At 49.9% G+C, this 21,291-nt stretch overlaps 1 protein-coding gene across 2 annotated transcripts in view; it reads left to right on the plus strand.

The window, feature by feature from the left end:
• Positions 1-806: 806 nt before the first annotated feature.
• LOC147114370 (calcium/calmodulin-dependent protein kinase type II subunit alpha) overlaps positions 807-21,291 on the plus strand; it is a 344,895-nt gene continuing 324,410 nt past the window's right edge. For both annotated transcript variants that reach the window (XM_085996026.1, XM_085996028.1), the window contains exons 1-2: positions 807-1,101; positions 1,211-1,305. In XM_085996026.1, coding sequence (XP_085852152.1) covers positions 1,040-1,101; positions 1,211-1,305 — 157 coding nt within the window. In that variant the 5' untranslated portion in view covers positions 807-1,039. The remainder of the gene's footprint in view (positions 1,102-1,210; positions 1,306-21,291) is intronic.

The raw sequence follows: 21,291 nt of genomic DNA on the forward strand, positions 1-21,291 counted from the left end.
GAGGGGAGACAGAGAGAGAGGAGATGGAGGGAGGGGAGACAGAGAGAGAGGAGATGGAGGGAGGGGATGAGTGCATTACACTTGTGAGCTGGCGGGAGTGAGTTTGAGTTGGGGATTGTGCGGTGAGTCTGGAAGTCAACACGCTGAGGGAGGAGGTGGAGTGGGTCTGAAGGGGGATTTGAAGCTTTGACAGACCTGAAAGCGAAAGGCTTGGAATACAAAATTATTAACAAAATGAAGAAAAGAGAGTTTGCGGTGAAAATGAGAACTAGAGGGGAGGAGGAGGGGGGAGGCAAGAGGTGGAAGAACGAGATCTTTGAGTTGATCAACAGGAAACCTTCAGTAAACCCTGTTCAAAGCGACTATCTCGGTGTAAAGACGCAGTCGGATATATTACAGTTCACAGGAAGGGCTTTAGAGAATCCAGTTAAATTCATGAACTGCCCCAATTCCACTCTGTGATAAACCCTCCTCTACCTCATTACAGCCAACAATTGCCAGCAGCCGATCAGTTGACCTGTTCCTCATCAGATTTCTCAGTCACCGCTGTGTTGTCCGGGGACTCAAGGGTGATTTCCAGCCTTTGTTTCAGTTACAGAGACTGATCCCAGTTACTGTTGTATTAATTTTCACTCACACTCACACACACACAGTCTGATAGTCCCCCCACCCCCCTGTTACACGCGAGTGTGCGAGGCTGTAGCCGGGATTGCAAGTGTCAAAGCAGCTTTTTTCTGTGAAGCTCTCAGAAGCTGTTGTCTAGGAAACACGGAGGGAGGGAGGGAGGGGAGGAGAACGATGCAGAGCAAAGGGGAAAATCACACACACACGGCCAACTCGTGAGGTTTGCGCTGGTTGGATTTTCTCAATTTTTTTTTTCCATGTAGTGATCTGCCAATCAAAGCCACCTCAGAGACACGAGTCTCTGGAGAGAGAGAGAGGGAGAGAGAGACAGAGACACACACAGAGACAGAGAGAGAAACAGAGAGAGACAGAGAGCAGGACAAGCAGTCTGGGGAAAGAGTCAAACGCCGGCAGAATGGCCACAATAACCAGCACCCGGTTCAGCGAGGAATACCAGATGTACGAGGAGCTGGGAAAGTAAGGGAACAAACAGCCTTTCAACATTCATTAACTAAAGTCTTGCCTTTCAGTTTCACTCTGCCTGTGTGTGTGTTGCGACTAAACTGTGAAATGTTGATGATTTCAGGGGCGCCTTCTCCATTGTAAAGCGATGCGTTAAGACTTTATCTGGACAGGAATTCGCGGCGAAGATTATCAACACTAAGAAACTGTCTGCTCGGGGTAGGTTGCTGAAATCTCGGTTTGCTCCCCCGCCCCCCCCCCTCTCCTCTCCCCGCTGTCCCAGTCACTGCTTGGAGCCAGACTCCAGCAACACGTTTCCCAGCGGGTTGCAGACTCCGCGCTTCCAGCCAATGCTTGTTGGTTGTTGCCGCGGGTTGGCCAGTGTGGTGGAGCCCGTCAAAGGTTGAAATGTTGCGCTTGTGCGGGAACTTCAAGGTGCCCAGTCCCACCGGGGCAGCTGTGGAGGGAGGGAGGGAGGGAGAGAGAGAGAGAGAGAGAGAGTGATAGAGAGAGAGATATGGAGATAGAGAGAGAGAGTGATAGAGAGAGAGATAGAGAGAGAGATATGGAGATAGAGAGAGAGAGAGAGATAGCGAGAGAGTGATAGAGAGAGTGATAGAGAGAGAGTGATAGAGAGAGAGATATGGAGATAGAGAGTGACAGAGAGAGAGATAGAGAGAGAGGGAGTGATAGAGTGAGAGAGTGAGAGAGAGAGAGTGAGAGAGAGTGAGAGAGAGAGTGAGAGTGAGAGAGTGATAGAGAGAGAGATAGAGAGAGAGTGAGAGAGATAGAAAGTGACAGAGATCGAGAGATAAGGAGAGAGAGAGAGAGAGTGATAGAGAGAAATAGAGAGAGAGGGAGTGATAGAGAGAGTGAGAGAGTGAGAGAGAGTGATAGAGAGAGAGTGAGAGTGAGAGAGTGATAGAGAGAGAGATAGAGAGAGTGAGAGAGATAGAAAGTGACAGAGATCGAGAGATATGGAGATAGAGAGGGAGATAGAGAAAGAGGGAGTGATAGAGAGAGTGAGAGAGTGAGAGAGAGAGAGTGATAGAGAGAGTGAGAGAGTGATAGAGAGAGAGATAGAGAGAGAGTGAGAGAGATAGAAAGTGACAGAGATCGAGAGATAAGGAGAGAGAGAGAGAGAGATAAGGAGAGAGAGAGAGAGTGATGGAGAGGGAGAGGTTAACATGCCGCCCCTTTCCTTGGGATTTTGCGACTTTCTAGTTTGAGGAGAACATGTTCTTGGCTGTGGGGACAGAGCAGGGGGAGTGGGACTTGAGCCCTCCCACAAGAGCCAGTGTTAGCACGGGCAGGGGGGGCCGAATGGCCTCCTCCTGTGCCGCTGTCATTCTTTAGGAAGCTGCCAGTGTTGGGTGGGATTGTGAGCCTGGCTTTGGTACTGAGGCAAGCTCATTAAAATCGCTGCGTTTCAGGAGGTCGCGGAAGGGAAACGGAGGTGGGGGGTGGGGGGGGGGGGGATTTAAACAAAAAACTGGACCTGGTTTCAGGATCGGACTTTTACCAGTTGAAATTTGTGGGTGAAATCGGTGCTCGGGCGTCAGCTGGTCGGTCGCCCGTTTCACGCTCCGCCTGATCTTCCTGTCTCCCTGAGGCCGCTAGTGTTGCCCCCCTACCCGAGACTGAATTCACCCTCCTTTATGTTGGTATCTCTGCTCCCCAGCCAATCCCCTCCCCTCCCCGGACTCTCAGCCCCCCGAAAGCGGATCGGCAGCAAAACAGCTCCCAGGAATGGAGCATCCCTCTCGGTTACTATCACAGGGAGAATCTCCCACAGGCTCAGACTCAACCCCCTGGCCTGTCACTCACTGCAGGAGCAAGAGGGGAATACAGATAAAAAGCTGGAACCTTGGTTCCTGGTTGTTGACGTTCTGAGGGAACTCGAAGGGTTAACACTGACAGTGTGCAAACTGTACAGATGTGATTGTGGAACTCGAAGGGTTAATATTAACAATATGCAAACTACAGATGAGATAGTGGAAATCGAAGGGTTAATATTAACAATATGCAAACTACAGATGAGATAGTGGAAATCGAAGGGTTAATATTAACAATATGCAAACTACAGATGAGATAGTGGAAATCGAAGGGTTAATATTAACAATATGCAAACTACAGATGAGATAGTGGAACTCGAAGGGTTAATATTAACAATATGCAAACTGTACAGATGAGGTTGTGGAAATCTCTCAGCTCCACCCCTGGCTCTGCTTTATTTTGAGCACCAGGGACTGGTCGTGAAGCGACAGAACAGCAGCGTGTGTGTGACTGTGTGTGTCCGTGAGAACTGTGTAGGGGAATTCTGTGTGTGTCTCTGTCTGTGGCTCTGTGAGAGCGTGTGAGCGTCCGCAAGATTTGTATCTGGGCTGTGCTTCCTGTATCTGGGCTGTGTGAATGCTCGGTATGTGTGGGCAAGACGTATGTCCCTGTGTACACTTAAAAAGGGTTCCTATGTGTGTGTGTGTGTCAGCATAAAATCAACATATATATTGTGCAGGCTGTGTTTATGTAAGCGTGGGTGTAGATGTCTGTGTGAGCGCATGTGAGGGTCTCTCTGCATATGTGTGTGGGCATGTACATGTGTGCATGAGTGCCCCATCCAACTCCCCACATTCACACACACTGTACCCCATCCAACTCCCCACCCTCACACACACTGTACCCCATCCAACTCCCCACCCTCACACACACTGTACCCCATCCAACTCCCCACCCTCACACACACTGTACCCCATCCAACTCCCCACCCTCACACACACTGTACCCCATCCAACTCCCCACCCTCACACACACTGTACCCCATCCAACTCCCCACCCTCACACACACTGTACCCCATCCAACTCCCCACCCTCACACACACACTGTACCCCATCTAACTCCCCACCCCCACACACACTGTACCCCATCCAACTCCCCACCCTCACACACTGTACCCCATCCAACTCCCCACCCTCACACACACTGTACCCCATCCAACTCCCCACCCTCACACACACTGTACCCCATCTAACTCCCCACCCTCACACACACTGTACCCCATCCAACTCCCCACCCTCACACACACTGTACCCCATCTAACTCCCCACCCTCACACACACTGTACCTCATCCAACTCCCCACATTCACACACACTGTACCCCATCCAACTCCCCACCCTCACACACACTGTACCCCATCTAACTCCCCACCCCCACACACACTGTACCCCATCCAACTCCCCACCCTCACACACACTGTACCCCATCCAACTCCCCACCCTCACACACACTGTACCCCATCCAACTCCCCACCCTCACACACTGTACCCCATCTAACTCCCCACCCTCACACACACTGTACCCCATCCAACTCCCCACCCTCACACACACTGTACCCCATCTAACTCCCCACCCCCACACACACTGTACCCCATCCAACTCCCCACCCTCACACACACTGTACCCCATCCAACTCCCCACCCTCACACACACTGTACCCCATCCAACTCCCCACCCTCACACACACTGTACCCCATCCAACTCCCCACCCTCACACACACTGTACCCCATCCAACTCCCCACCCTCACACACACTGTACCCCATCCAACTCCCCACCCTCACACACACTGTACCCCATCCAACTCCCCACCCTCACACACACTGTACCCCATCCAACTCACCACCCTCACACACACTGTACCCCATCCAACTCCCCACCCTCACACACACTGTACCCCATCCAACTCCCCACCCTCACACACACTGTACCCCATCCAACTCCCCACCCTCACACACACTGTACCCCATTCAACTCCCCACCCTCACACACACTGTACCCCATCCAACTCCCCACCCTCACACACACTGTACCCCATTCAACTCCCCACCCTCACACACACTGTACCCCATCCAACTCCCCACCCTCACACACACTGTACCCCATCCAACTCCCCACCCTCACACACACTGTACCCCATCCAACTCCCCACCCTCACACACACTGTACCCCATCCAACTCCCCACCCTCACACACACTGTATCCCATCCAACTCCCCACCCTCACACACACTGTACCCCATCCAACTCCCCACCCTCACACACACTGTACCTCATCCAACTCCCCACCCTCACACACACTGTACCCCATCCAACTCCCCACCCTCACACACACTGTACCCCATCCAACTCCCCACCCTCACACACACACTGTACCCCATCCAACTCCCCACCCTCACACACACTGTACCCCATCCAACTCCCCACCCTCACACACACTGTACCCCATCCAACTCCCCACCCTCACACACACTGTACCCCATCCAACTCCACACCCTCACACACACTGTACCCCATCCAACTCCCCACCCTCACACACACTGTACCCCATCCAACTCCCCACCCTCACACACACACTGTACCCCATCCAACTCCCCACGCTCACACACACTGTACCCCATCCAACTCCCCACCCTCACACACACTGTACCCCATCCAACTCCCCACCCTCACACACACTGTACCCCATCCAACTCCCCACCCTCTCACACACTGTACCCCATCCAACTCCCCACCCTCACACACACTGTACCCCATCCAACTCCCCACCCTCACACACACTGTACCCCATCCAACTCCCCACCCTCAGACACACTGTACCCCATCCAACTCCCCACCCTCTCACACACTGTACCCCATCCAACTCCCCACCCTCACACACACTGTACCCCATCCAACTCCTCACCCTCACACACACTGTACCCCATCCAACTCCCCACCCTCACACACACTGTACCCCATCCAACTCCCCACCCTCAGACACACTGTACCCCATCCAACTCCCCACCCTCTCACACACTGTACCCCATCCAACTCCCCACCCTCACACACACTGTACCCCATCCAACTCCCCACCCTCACACACACTGTACCCCATCCAACTCCCCACCCTCACACACACTGTACCCCATCCAACTCCCCACCCTCTCACACACTGTACCCCATCCAACTCCCCACCCTCACACACACTGTACCCCATCCAACTCCCCACCCTCACACACACTGTACCCCATCCAACTCCCCACCCTCACACACACTGTACCCCATCCAACTCCCCACCCTCACACACACTGTGCCCCATCCAACTCCCCACCCTCACACACGCTGTACCCCATCCAACTCCCCACCCTCACACACACTGTACCCCATCCAACTCCCCACCCTCACACACACTGTACGCCATCCAACTCCCCACCCTCACACACACTGTACGCCATCCAACTCCCCACCCTCACACACACTGTACCCCATCCAACTCCCCACCCTCACACACACTGTACCCCATCCAACTCCCCACCCTCACACACACTGTACCCCATCCAACTCCCCACCCTCACACACACACTGTACCCCATCCAACTCCCCACCCTCACACACACACTGTACTCCATCCAACTCCCCACCCTCACACACACTGTACCCCATCCAACTCCCCACCCTCACACACACTGTACCCCATCCAACTCCCCACCCTCACACACACTGTACCCCATCCAACGCCCCACCCTCACACACACTGTACCCCATCCAACTCCCCACCCTCACACACACTGTACCCCATCCAACTCCCCACCCTCACACACACTGTACCCCATCCAACTCCCCACCCTCACACACACTGTACCCCATCCAGCTCCTCACCCTCACACACACTGTACCCCATCCAACGCCCCACCCTCACACACACTGTACCCCATCCAACTCCCCACCCTCTCACACACCGTACCCCATCCAACTCCCCACCCTCACACACACTGTACCCCATCCAACTCCCCGCCGTCACACACACTGTACCCCATCCAACTCCCCACCCTCACACACACTGTACCCCATCCAACTCCCCACCCTCACACACACTGTACCCCATCCAACTCCCCACCCTCACACACACTGTACCCCATCCAACTCCCCACCCTCACACACACTGTACCCCATCCAACTCCCCACCCTCACACACACACTGTACCCCATCCAACTCCCCACCCTCAGACCCACTGTACCCCATCCAACTCCCCACCCTCACACACACTGTACCCCATCCAACTCCCCACCCTCACACACACTGTACCCCATCCAACTCCCCACCCTCACACACACACTGTACCCCATCCAACTCCCCACCCTCAGACCCACTGTACCCCATCCAACTCCCCACCCTTACACACACTGTACCCCATCCAACTCCCCACCCTCACACACACACTGTACCCCATCCAACTCCCCACCCTCACACACACTGTACCCCATCCAACTCCCCACCCTCACACACGCACTGTACCCCATCCAACTCCCCACCCTCACTCACACTGTACCCCATCCAACTCCCCACCCTCAGACACACTGTACCCCATCCAACTCCCCACCCTCACACACAGTGTACCCCATCCAACTCCCCACCCTCACACACAGTGTACCCCATCCAACTCCCCACCCTCACACACACTGTACCCCATCCAACTCCCCACTCTCACACACACTGTACCCCATCCAACTCCCTCCCCTCACACACACTGTACGCCATCCAACTCCCCACCCTCACACACACTGTATCCCATCCAACTCCCCACCCTCACACACACTGTACCCCATCCAACTCCCCATCCTCACACACACTTTATCCCATCCAACTCCCCACCCTCACACACACTGTACCCCATCCAACTCCCCACCCTCACACACACTGTACCCCATCCAACTCCCCACCCTCACACACACTGTACGCCATCCAACTCCCCACCTTCACACACAATGTACCCCATCTAACTCCCCACCCTCACACACACTGTACCCCATCCAACTCCCCACCCTCACACACACTGTACCCCATCCAACTCCCTACCCTCACACACACTGTACCCCATCCAACTCCCTACCCTCACACACACTGTACCCCATCCAACTCCCCACCCTCACACACACTGTACCCCATCCAACTCCCCATCCTCACACACACTGTACCCCATCCAACTCCCCACCCTCACACACACTGTACCCCATCCAACTCCCCACCCTCAAACACACTGTACCCCATCCAACTCCCCACCCTCACACACACTGTACCCCATTCAACTCCCCACCCTCACACACACTGTACCCCATCCAACTCCCCACCCTCACACACACTGTACCCCATCCAACTCCCCACCCTCACACACACTGTACCCCATTCAACTCCCCACCCTCACACACACTGTACCCCATCCAACTCCCCACCCTCACACACACTGTACCCCATCCAACTCCCCACCCTCACACACACTGTACCCCATTCAACTCCCCACCCTCACACACACTGTACCCCATCCAACTCCCCACCCTCACACACACTGTACCCCATTCAACTCCCCACCCTCACACACACTGTACCCCATCCAACTCCCCACCCTCACACACACTGTACCCCATCCAACTCCCCACCCTCACACACACTGTACCCCATCCAACTCCCCACCCTCACACACACTGTACCCCATCCAACTCCCCACCCTCACACACACTGTACCCCATCCAACTCCCCACCCTCACACACACTGTACCCCATCCAACTCCCCACCCTCACACACACTGTACCCCATCCAACTCCCCACCCTCACACACACTGTACCCCATCCAACTCCCTACCCTCACACACACTGTACCCCATCCAACTCCCCACCCTCACACACACACTGTACCCCATCCAACTCCCCACCCTCACACACACTGTACCCCATCCAACTCCCCACCCTCACACACACTGTACCCCATCCAACTCCCCACCCTCACACACACTGTACCCCATCCAACTCCCCACCCTCACACACACTGTACGCCATCCAACTCCCCACCCTCACACACACTGTACCCCATCCAACTCCCCACCCTCACACACACTGTACCCCATCCAACTCCCCACCCTCACACACACTGTACCCCATCCAACTCCCTACCCTCACACACACTGTACCCCATCCAACTCCCCACCCCCACACACACTGTACCCCATCCAACTCCCTACTCTCACACACACTGTACCCCATCCAACTCCCCACCCTCACACACACTGTACCCCATCCAACTCCCCACCCTCACACACACTGTACCCCATCCAACTCCCCACCCCCACACACACTGTACCCCATCCAACTCCCTACCCTCACACACACTGTACCCCATCCAACTCCCCACCCTCACACACACTGTACCCCATCCAACTCCCCACCCTCACACACACTGTACCCCATCCAACTCCCCACCCTCACACACACTGTACCCCATCCAACTCCCCACCCTCACACACACTGTACCCCATCCAACTCCCCACCCTCACACACACTGTACCCCATCCAACTCCCCACCCTCACACACACTGTACCCCATCCAACTCCCCACCCTCACACACACTGTACCCCATCCAACTCCCCACCCTCACACACACACCGTTAACTTGAAATTCAGTAGTGTCCATTCCTGAGCGTCCTCGCCCCTCGCAGCGCAATGCCCTAGGGCAGAAATATTTAGGTCCGAGGGACCCCAGATATTGGGCAACGCACCCTATTGCCATAGAGACAGGGCAGCGGGAGGAGCCCCAATCAGGTAAGTGAATGAAGATTGAACGTGAAAGTGAGTGATTTTTTTAATTGATGCGTATAATCTGTAACACTGTGTGTGAGAGAGAGTTGGAAAGGGCGCTTGCCGTTCTGTCATAAATCTCACTTTGCAATAGGTTGCAGCCATCGAGAGTGAGCTGTCAAGCTATTTTATTTCATGTGAATTTAAAATTATTTGGTCAATTTAGTTTTAAAATTAAATTTCTCTTGATTCTGTCCAACTGATTTAATGATTCGATGATGGCTTGTAACCGCTGTTAAAGTCTCCAGTCTTAAAGCCTGATGTCCAGCTTTAGAATTTCCCCATCCTTCCTTTGCTCTCTCTCTTTTATTGCTCCTCTAACCTCTCCTTTCTTCCTCCTCTTGCTCCCCCTGAGCTTCAAGTTCCCGCCCCCTCCCACTATCCTATACACCATCCCTTCTCCTTGCTTCCTCACTGTTGCATAGAATTACACAGAATGTACAGCACAGAAACTGGCCATTCATCCCAACAGGTCCGTGCCGGTGTTTATCCTCCACACCAGCCTCCTCGCAACCCTCTTCATCTCACCCCATCACCATAACCCTCTATTCCTTTCTCCCTCTTGTGTTTATCGAGCTTCCCCTTAAATACATCTGTATTATTTGCCTCAACCACTCCCTGTGGTAGCGAGGTCCACATTCTCACCACTCTCTGGGTAAAGACATTTCTCCTGAATTCCCTATTGGATTTATTAGTGACTGTCTTATATTGATGGCCCCTAGTTCTGGTCTCCCTCACAAGTGGGAACATTTTCTCTACGTCTACCCTATCGAACCGATTAAATAATCGTGAAGACCCTCTATCAGGTCACCCCTCAGCCTTCTCTTTTCCAGAGAACATAAGAACATAAGAAATAGGAGCAGGAGTCAGCCAATCAGCCCCTCGAGCCTGCTCCGCCATTCAATAAGATCATGGCTGATCTGATCCTAACCGCCAATCTACTATCACAGAACCATCTCCTGAATCTAACAGAATTAGACACATGAAGCAGGATCAGGCTACACGGCCCCTGGGCCCGCTCCGCTACCCACAGGGCCATGACCGATCCGAACCTAGACTCATGTCCAAATTCCTGCCCGCTCCCCGTAACCCATAATTCCCTTTACTTCTAGGAAACTGTCTATTTCTCTTTTAAATTTATGTAATGATGTAGCTTCTACAGCTTTTTGGGGCAGCATATTCCATGGACCTACCACCCTCTGGGTGAAGTAGTTCCTCCTCATCTCAGTTTTGAAAGAGCAGCCCCTTATTCTAAGACTATGCCCCCTATTTCTAGTTTCACCCATCATCGGGAACATCCTCCCCGCATCCACCCGATCCAACCCCTTCACAATCTTATATGTTTCAATAAGATCGCCTCTCATTCTTCTGAACTCCAATGAGTAGAGTCCCAATCTACTCAACCTCTCCTCATATGTCCATCCCCTCATCCCCGGGATTAACCGAGTGAACCTTCTTTGTACTGACTCGAGAGCAAGTATGTCTTTTCTTAAGTATGGACACCAAAACTGTATGCAGTATTCCAGGTGCGGTCTCACCAATACCTTGTACAACTGAAGCAATACCTCCCTATTTTTATATTCTATCCCCCTAGCAATGAAAGCCAACATTTCATTGGCCTTCTTAATCACTTGCTGCACCTGCATACTAACCTTTTGAGTTTCGTGCACCAGGACCCCCAGATCCCTTTGTACTTCAGTACTTTCCAGTTTCTTGCCATTAAGATAATAACTTGCTCTATGATTTTTCCTGCCAAAGTGCATAACCTCACACTTTCCAGTATTGTATTCCATCTGCCAAATCTCTGCCCACTTACTTAGCCTGTCTATGTCCCCTTGCAGGTTTTTTATGCCCTCCTCACTCACTACTTTCCCTCCCATCTTAGTATCATCTGCAAACTTTGATATGTTACACTCGGTCCCCTCCTCCAAATCGTTAATATAGATTGTAAAGAGTTGGGGACCCAGCACTGACCCCTGCGGAACACCACTAGTTACTGATTGCCAGTCTGAGAATGAACCATTTATCCCAACTCTCTGCCTTCTGTTAGATAGCCAATCCTCTATCCATGCCAGAATATTACCCCCAGCCCCAGCCCTGTTTCAAAATCAAGATTCATCAAACCATCTGCCTCTCCAAATCATTCATTCCCACAGCCTCATAACCATGTAACCGTCAGTGTAGTCAGGCGCACACTGCGTGGGTGCATGGCGCATCAAGGATTAGCTCTGCTCCTGAGGTCCCGAAAGGCACGATACAGATGCAGGTCCTTTTTTTGGTCACAGTGGAGTCTGACCAAGGCGCGTGCGGTCTTAGCACAGCATTCCCTGACCTGTACTCCACCGATCCAGCCGTTTATAGAGCAGCTTTTTTATTTTGCTTTGTCGCTTGATGCTCTGGTGTGACTTGTGCGTGTTAATTGTTGAGGCTGGCGACCCTCTTGAGATCACTTTCAACCTCCCCTGTGGCCAATTCAAGGCCATTCATAAGAGCAATGCGGGCAGTGCACGACTCTGGCCCACGTTGGGTGGCCCTGTTTTCTAGGCTGGGCGCCCTTTAAGCTACAAATGGGAGGAGATGAACGAGTGATGTGTGAGTCACTTGTCCTGTGCATATCAATTGTGCCCCGACAATTAACATGGAAATTGAAATAAATGCTCAGAAAGTGGATGAAATGTTATGTGTGTCGTGCGTGTGTGGGATGTGTAAATGGGGGCACAGAAAGTTCCCACCCACTCCGGGTAGGCGTGTGAAACCGTACCGGTGAATCTGGAAGATCAAATGCTCAGCATTTTAAATAATATATTGCACTGTTATCTTGTTTTTAACTGTTTTGGAACTTGTTTGTCTGTGGCAAAACAGAGAGACTCATTGCCAATCTTCCCTGCACTCTGCGCTTTGTTCCGCGCGGCCTGTTTCTTTTAGTGCGCCGTCCCTTTAAATTTCTGCGCACGTATTTATTTACAACGGGGAAGCCGGTGAGCGTCCTGCGTGGGACCTTTCCCATCGGCCGCGCAGCTTAGAGGGAACATTGTTCACTGGGGAGTAATTGTAACTTGGGGGGTAATAATATGCCCTGAATTCAGAAATCTGACTGACAACCAAAAACTCCCATTCCTACTGGGGGAGGAGAGAAGCTGTGTAACACTGGCGGCACACTATGTTACAGCTTGCCATGAACAGAGGGACAACCAGTAAACTAAGACAAGAGTATATATAAACAAGGCGAAAATATATTTATAAACTCAGGGATATACCTGTTTATACACTGTATGAATGGAACCGCGTTTATGTGTTCAACCATAAATGTATTTTGATGCTTTGGCAACATAAGATGTAACTTATCATGCCAATAAAGCGATTTGTATTGTATTGTATTGTATTATTGTGTGCTTTTTGAAGTGTAGTCGCTGTTGCAATGTAGGAAACACGGCAGCCAAATCGCTCACAGCAAGCTCCCACAGACAGCACTGTGATTACGAGCAGATAATCTGTTTTTAGTGATGTTGGTTTGATGCGCTATCAAGGTTTACCACATGGTTGAGGGATAAATATTAGCCCCAGGACACCGGGGAGAACTCCCCCCCTGCTCTTCTTCGAAATAGTGGCCATGGGATCTTTTACGTCCACCTGAGAGAGCAGACGGGGCCTCGGTTTAACGTCTGGTCCGAAAGGCAGCATTTAGGCTATAATGACTGATACAAAAGCAAAATACGGCGTTTACTGGAAATCTGAAATAAAAACAGAAAATGCTGGAAATACTCAGCAGGTCAGGCAGTGTCCGTGGAGAGAGAAACAGAGTTAACGTTTCAGGTCGGTGATCCTTCGTCAGAACTGGAAAAAGTTGGAGATGGAACAGGTTTTTAAGCAGGTGTAGGAGCAGGGAGAGGGGGGAGGGGAGGAAAGAACAAAAGGGAAGGTCTGTGATAGGATGGAAGGCAGGAGAGATTAAGAAATAAAAGGGCTGATGGTGCAAGGCAAAAGGAGATGGTAACGGGACAAGTTAAGAAACAAAAGATGGCTCTAGATGAAGTGTAAATGGCGATGGCAGAATGATTGACAGCTGCCGTGAGAGAGAGAGAGAAAAAAATGAAAAAAATGATAGGGGCCGAGGTTATGATCTGAAATTGTTGAACTCAATGTTGAGTCCAGAAGGCTGTAAAGTGCCTAATCGAAAGATGAGGTGCTGTTCCTCGAGCTTACGCTGAGCTTCAGTGGAACAAGGCAAGAGGTCGAGGACAGAGAGGTCCGAGTGGGAGTGGAGCGGTGAATTAAAGTGACAGGCGACCGGAAGCTCGGGGTCACCCTTACGGACTGAACGAGGGTGTCCCGCAAAGCGGTCGCCCAATCTGCTGAATGACTGATGTTCACTGCACGCCCACCTCTCCCCACCTGTGGACCGGAGGGTGGAAGGTGAGGTGCCCGCCATTCTCTGATACGCACACACCCACGTGCCGGATCCGTGATGTTGGTGCATTATGGGCGACGGCACTGCTACATCACCCTAAGATGCGCGCTAGTGCCAGCATTTCCGCCGACCCAGGCGTAAAATTATCGCAATGAGGAGCTACCAGCTGACTCGTGACGTGGTGCGCCGACAACAACCTGGCCCTTAACACCAAGAAAACAAAGGAAATAATCGTGGACTTCAGGAAGTCCAAAGGCGGAAGTCACACCCCCATCCACATCAATGGGGATGTGGTGGAAAGGGTGGCCAGCTTTAAGTTCCTCGGAGTCCACATCACGGAAGACCTCCCCTGGTCCATCAACACCTCCTCTCTGGTGAAGAAGGCCCAGCAGCGCCTATATTTCTTGAGGAGGCTGAAGGGATGTAATCTGTCACCCCCGATCCTCTCTAACTTCTACCGCTGCACTATAGAGAGCATCCTGACAAACTGTATCATGGTATGGTACGGCAGCTGTAGCTCCCATGACCGGAAAGCCCTGCAGCGGGTAGTCAAAACTGCCCAACGCATTACCGGCACCCGGCTACCAACCATAGAACATATATATCAGAAACGCTGCCTACGGAGGGCACGGTCCATCATCAAAGACCCTACCCACCCCAGCCACAGTCTGTTCGCCCTCCTGCCATCTGGAAGATGCTACAGATGCATTCGCACCCATACGACCAGATTTAGGAACAGCTTCTTTCCCAGGGCTGTCATCCTACTGAACTCCACAAATAAACACTAAAGCCTGCACATCTGCCGATGCACTTTATTATGGTCATATTTATGCTAATATATATGTACAAATGTATGTTGAAATGTTTAAGTGTCCTAATCCAAATTGTACACTCTCGGGAGCCGCAAGCCTACATTTCGTTGTACTGCACTTGTGCACTAACAATGACAATAAAAGTTGATTTGATTTGATTTGATATATGTGAGCTTCCGACCACGTATCCTCTCCATCACAAAGATCGCCTACTTCCGCCGCCGTTACATCGCCCGACTCCGCCCCTGCCTCAGCTCGTCTGCTGCTGAAACCCTCGTCCTCAATTTGTTACCTCCAGACTTGACTATTCCAATGCTTTGCTGGCCGGCCTCCAATCTTCCACCCTACATGAACTTTATATAGGATTCCATAGGATTACATCGATATACGGCCCAGAAACAGGCCATTCGGCCCAACCAGTCCATGCTGGCGTTTATGCTCCACTCGAGCCTCCTCCCGTCTTTCCTCATCTAACTCGATCAGCATAACCCTCGATTCCCTTCTCCCTCACATGTTTGTCTAGCCTCCCCTTAAATACATCGATACTATTCGCTTCAACCACTCCCTGTGGTAGCGAGTTCCACATTCTCACCACTCTCTGGGTAAAGAAGTTTCTTCTGAATTCCCTATTGGATTTCTTGGTGACTATCTTATATTGATGGCCCCTAGTTATGCTCTTCCCCACAAGTGGAAACACTCTCTCTGTATCCACTCGATCAAAATGTTTCATAATTTTAAAGACCTCTATTAGGTCACCCCTCAGCCTTTTTTCCAAGAGAAAAGAGCCCCAGCCTGTTCATCCTTTCCTGATATGTATACCCTCGCATTTCTGGTATCATCCTTGTAAACCTTCTCTGCACCCTCTCCAGTGCCTCTATATCCTTTTTATAATGTGGCGACCAGAACTGTACGCAGTACTCCAAGTGTGGTCTAACCAGGTTCGATACAGGTTTAGTATAACTTCCCTACTTTTCAATTCTATCCTAGAAATAAACCCTAGTGCTTGGTTTGCTTTTTTTATGACCTTGCTAACCTGTGTCGCAACTTTTAGTGATTTGTGTATTTGTACTCCGAGATCCCTTTGTTCCTCTACCCCATCCAGACTCGCACCCTCCAAATAATAAGTGACCTCCCTATTCTTCCTACCAAAATGTAATACCTCACATTTATCTGTGTTGAAATTCATTTGCCAATTATATGTCCATTCCGCAAGTTTATTGATGTCCTCCTGTAATTTGTTACAGTCCTCCTCAGTATTAACTATCCCCTCAATTTGGTGTCACCCGCAAATTTAGAAATTGTGTTTTTGATTCCAAAGTCTAAATCGTTAATGTAAATTGTGAACAGCAGTGGTCCCAGCACTGATCCTTGTGGAACACCACTACCCACCTTCTGCCACTGGGAATAGCTACCCTTTACCCCGACTCTCAGCTTTCTGTCCTGAAGCCAGCTAGCTATTCTTTTTTTTATATTCGTTCCTGTGATGTGGGCGTCGCTGGTAAGGCCAGCATTTATTGCCCATCCCTAGTTCCCTTTGAGAAGGTGGTGGTGAGCCACCTTCTTGAACCGCTGCAGTCCGTGTGGTGAAGGTACTCCCACAGTGCTGTTAGGGAGGGAGTTCCAGGATTTTGACCCAGCGATGATGAAGGATCGGCCAATATATTTCTAAGTCAGGATGGTGTGTGGCTTGGAGAGGAACTTGGAGGTGGTGGTGTTCCCATGCACCTGCTGCCTTTGTCATTCTAGGTGGAAGAGGTCGCGGGTTTGGGAGGTGCTGCCGAAGAAGCCTTGGCGAGTTGCTGCAGTGCATCTTGTAGATGGTACACACTGCAGTCACAGTGCGCCGGTGGTGGAGGGAGTGAATGTTTAAGGTGGTGGATGGGGTGCCAATTAAGCGGGCTGCTTTGTCCTGGATGGTGTCGAGCTTCTTGAGTATTGTTGGAGCTGCACTCATCCAGGCAAGTGGAGAGTATTCCATCACACTCCTGACTTGTGCCTTGTAGATGGTGGAAAGGTTTTGGGGAGTCAGGAGGTGAGACACTCACCGCAGAATACCCAGCCTCTGGCCTGCTCTTGTTGCCACAGTATTTATGTGGCTGGTCCAGTTAAGTTTCTGGTCAATGGTTACCCCCAGGATGTTGATGGTGGGGGATTCGGCGATGGTAATGCTGTTGAATGTCAAGGGGCGGTGGTTAGACTCTCACTTGTTGGAGATCGTCATTGCCTAGCACTTATGTGGTGTGAATGTTACCTGCCACTTATCAGCCCAAACCTGAATGTCATCCAGGTCTTGCTGCATGTGGGCATGGACTCCTTCATTATCTGTTGGTGCTGAACACTGTGCAGTCATCAGCGAACATCCCCACTTCTGACCTTGTAATGTAGGGAAGTTCATTGATAAAGCAGCTGAAGATGTTTGGGCCTAGGACACTGCCCGGAGGAACTCCTGCAGCAATGTCCTGGGGCTGTGATGATTGACCTTCAACCACTACAACCATCTTCCTTTGTGCTAGGTATGACTCCAGCCAATGGAGAGTTTTCCCCCCGATTGCCATTGACTTCAGTTTTACTAGGGCTCCTTGATGCCACACTCGGTCAAATGCTGCCTTGATGTCAAGGACAGTCACTCTCACCTCACCTCTGGAATTCAGCTCTTTTCTCCATGTTTGGACCAAGGCTGTAATGAGGTCGGGAGCCGAGTGGTCCTGGCGGAACCCAAACTGAGCATCAGTGAGCAGGTTATTGGTGAGTAAGTGCCGCTTGATAGCACTGTCGATTACACCTTCCACCACTTTGCTGATGATTGAGAGTAGACTGATGGGGCAGTAAGTGGTCGGATTGAATTTGTCCTGCTTTTTGTGGACAGGACATACCTGGGCAGTTTTCCAGATTGTTGGGTAGATGCCAGTGTTGTAGCTGTACTGGAACAGCTTGGCTAAGTGTAGAGCACATGTCTTCAGCATGACAGCGGGGATGTTGTCGGGGCCCATAGCCTTTTATTGTATCCAGTGCGCTCAGCCGTTTCTTGATGTCACATGGAGTGAATCGAATTAGCTGAAGACTTGTCCCCTGACTCCGCATTCTCTGACCTTATTCGTTAGTCTATTATGTGGTACCTTATTGAAGGCCTTTTGAAAATCTATATAAATTACATCTACTACATTACCCTTCTCTACTCTCTTGATTAACTCTTTAAAGATTTCAAGGCTTTCCCTTTTGAAATCCATGCTAACTGTTCATTATTATATTTTTGGTTTCTAGATGTTTTTCTATTTTCTCCTTTAAGAGGGATTCAATTATTTTTCCTACCACCGATGTTAAGCTGACTGGTCTATAGTTCCCTGGACATGTTCTATCTCCCTTCTTAAATATAGGTATTACGTTCTCTGGCGCTACGCTTTTTTCTAACGAATTATTAAATATGCACAGTAATGCCTCTGCTATCTCTTCCCTAGATTCTTTTAAAATGCGCGGATGTGCATCTGGATCAGGGTTTTTTTTCCTTTGAGTTTGATTAATTTATTCAATATACCTCCTTTATTTTAAATGCAGTTATCTCATTTGTAATCTCATCGTCTGATGTCATGTCCATCTGTTCTGTCTCCCTGGTAATTACTGAAGCAAAGTAGTTACTTAATATTTCTGCCATCTCTCTATCGCTGCCTATGATATTATCTTGTCTATTCCTTAATGGCCCTATTCCCATCCCGAGCTTCCTTTTTTTATTTATGTGCCTGTAAAATATTTTACTATTTTGTTTTATGTTCCTTGATAATTTAATTTAATAGTTCCTCTTTGCCTTCCTAATTGTTTTTTGACTTCTCGCCTAATCTCTTTGTATTTTCCCTTATCATGCTCTCCCCTGCTGTCATGTACTTAGTGTCTGCCTCTTTCCTTACCCTCAGTATTACCCTTATGTCTTTATTTATCCATGGTGTCCCATTAGTGTTTAGCTTGTTCTTGTGTTTTAACAGAATATATTGTTCCTGCACTCTGTTGAACAAAGTTTTAGATGTTTCCCATTGCTGTTCTACATCATTGTTTGGCAATATTGTTGCCCATTTTATTTTCCCAAGTTCTATTCTCAGCCCCTCAAAATCAGCTTTTTTCCAATCTATTAACCTGGTCTTCAAAATACTTAAGTCCTTCTCAATTATCATCTTAAAGCGTTTTATATTATGGTCACTATTGCCTAGATGTTCCCCTACCTTTACTTCTCTTATCCCCATTACTAGATCCAATAGCGAATCCTCCCTTGTTGGGCTTTTTACATATTGGGTTAGAAAGGAGTCCTGCACACACTGTAGGAGCTCCATTCCCTTATCCCCTTTACCTACCTCTTCTGCCCAATTAATATCGGGGTATTTTCAATCCCCCATGATTATTATTCTATGTTTTTTACTCATTTTACTCATTTCTCTAATTTGTCTGTATATTTCTCCTTCTACCTCCCTTCCACTATTAGGTGATCTGTAGACTACCCCAATATAGATTTCAACTTCCCCAATATAAATTGGGATAGTCAGAGTGTGAAAGGCTTAGAGGGTGCAGAATTCTTAAAGTGCATCCAGGAGAGCTTTTTGAGCCAACATGTAGAAAGTCCTACAAGAGAGGGGGCGGTACTGGACCTGATTCTGGGGAATGTAGCCGGGCAAGTGGTGGAAGTTTAAGTAGGAGAGCATTTTGGCGACAGTGACCATAATTCGGTGAGATTTAAGGTGGTCATGGAAAAAGACAAAGACGGCCCGGAAATAAGGGTTCTAAATTGGGGGAAGGCCGATTTTAATATGATAAGGCAGGATCTGGCCAAAGTGGACTGGGAGCAGCTACTTATAGGAAAATCCACATCAAAACAGTGGGAGACTTTCAGAAGGGAAATAGAGAGAGTACAACGCCAACATGTTCCTGTAAAGGTCAAGGGTGGGACCAACAAGCAAAGGGAACCTTGGATGACAAGGGATATACAAAAATGCATTAGAAATAAAAGGGGGGCTTTTGGCAGTTACAAAAGACTAAAGACGGAAGAAGCCCTAGAGGAGTATAAAAAGTGCAGGGGCATACTTAAAAAAGAAATTAGGAGGGCGAGGAGGGGCCATGAAATAACACTGGCGAGCAAAATAAAGGAAAATCCTAAGATGTTTTATAAGTATATTAAGGGCAAGAGGATAACCAGGGAAAGGGTAGGGCCCATTAGGGACCAAAGTGGCAATCTGTGTGTAGAGCCAGATGATGTAGGCGGGGTTTTAAATGAATTTTTTGCATCTGTGTTCACTATGGAGAAAGACGATGCAGACATAGAAATCGGGCAAGGGGACTGTGACATACTTGAACATATTAGCATCGAGAGGGAGGAGGTGCTAGCGGTTTTAGCAGGCCAAAAAGTGGATAAATCCCCAGGCCCGGACGAGATGTATCCCAGGCTGCTGTGGGAGGCAAAGGAGGAGATTGCAGGGGCTCTGACACAAATTTTCAGAACCTCTCTGGCCACAAGGGATGTACCAGAGGACTGGAGAACAGCTAATGTAGTACCATTATACAAGAAGGGTAGCAGGGATAAACCAGGGAATTACAGGCCAGTGAGCCTAACATCTGTGGTAGGGAAATTATTGGAAAAAATTCTGAGGGACAAAATTAGTCTCCACTTGGAGAGGCAAGGATTAATCGGGGATAGTCAGCATGGCTTTGTCAAGGGTAAATCATGTCTGACAAATCTGATTGAATTTTTCGAGGGGGTGACTAGGGGGGTGGATGAGGGAAATGCTGTGGATGTGGTTTACATGGACTTCAGTAAAGCTTTTGACAAAGTCCCGCATAGGAGACTGGTCAAGAAGGTAAGAGCCCATGGGATCCAGGGTGCCTTGGCGCGTTGGATCCTAAACTGGCTGAGTGGCAGGAGGCAGAGGGTGATGGTCGAAGGTTGCTTTTGTGACTGGAAGCCTGTGTCCAGTGGGTTACCTCAGGGATCGGTGCTGGGTCCCTTGTTGTTTGTGATCTACATAAATGATTTGGATGAGAATGTAAAAGGTATGATCAGTAAGTTCGCAGATGACACGAAAATTGGTGGGGTGGTAAATTGCGAGGAGGAAAGCCTCAGGCTACAGGACGATATAAACGGGTTGGTCAGATGGGCGGAAAAGTGGCAAATGGAATTTAACCCTGAAAAGTGCGAGGTGATGCATTTTGGACGGACAAATAAGGCAAGGGAATACACAATGAGTGGTAGGACCCTAGGAAGTACAGAGAGTCAGAGGGACCTTGGTGTACATGTACATAGATCCCTGAAGGCAGCGGAACAGGTAGATAAGGTGGTTAAAAAGGCA

This window comes from Somniosus microcephalus, chromosome 8, assembly GCF_052327205.1.
Source record: "Somniosus microcephalus isolate GS21.2 chromosome 8, FLI_Smic_1.0, whole genome shotgun sequence".
Classification (NCBI taxonomy): domain Eukaryota; kingdom Metazoa; phylum Chordata; class Chondrichthyes; order Squaliformes; family Somniosidae; genus Somniosus; species Somniosus microcephalus.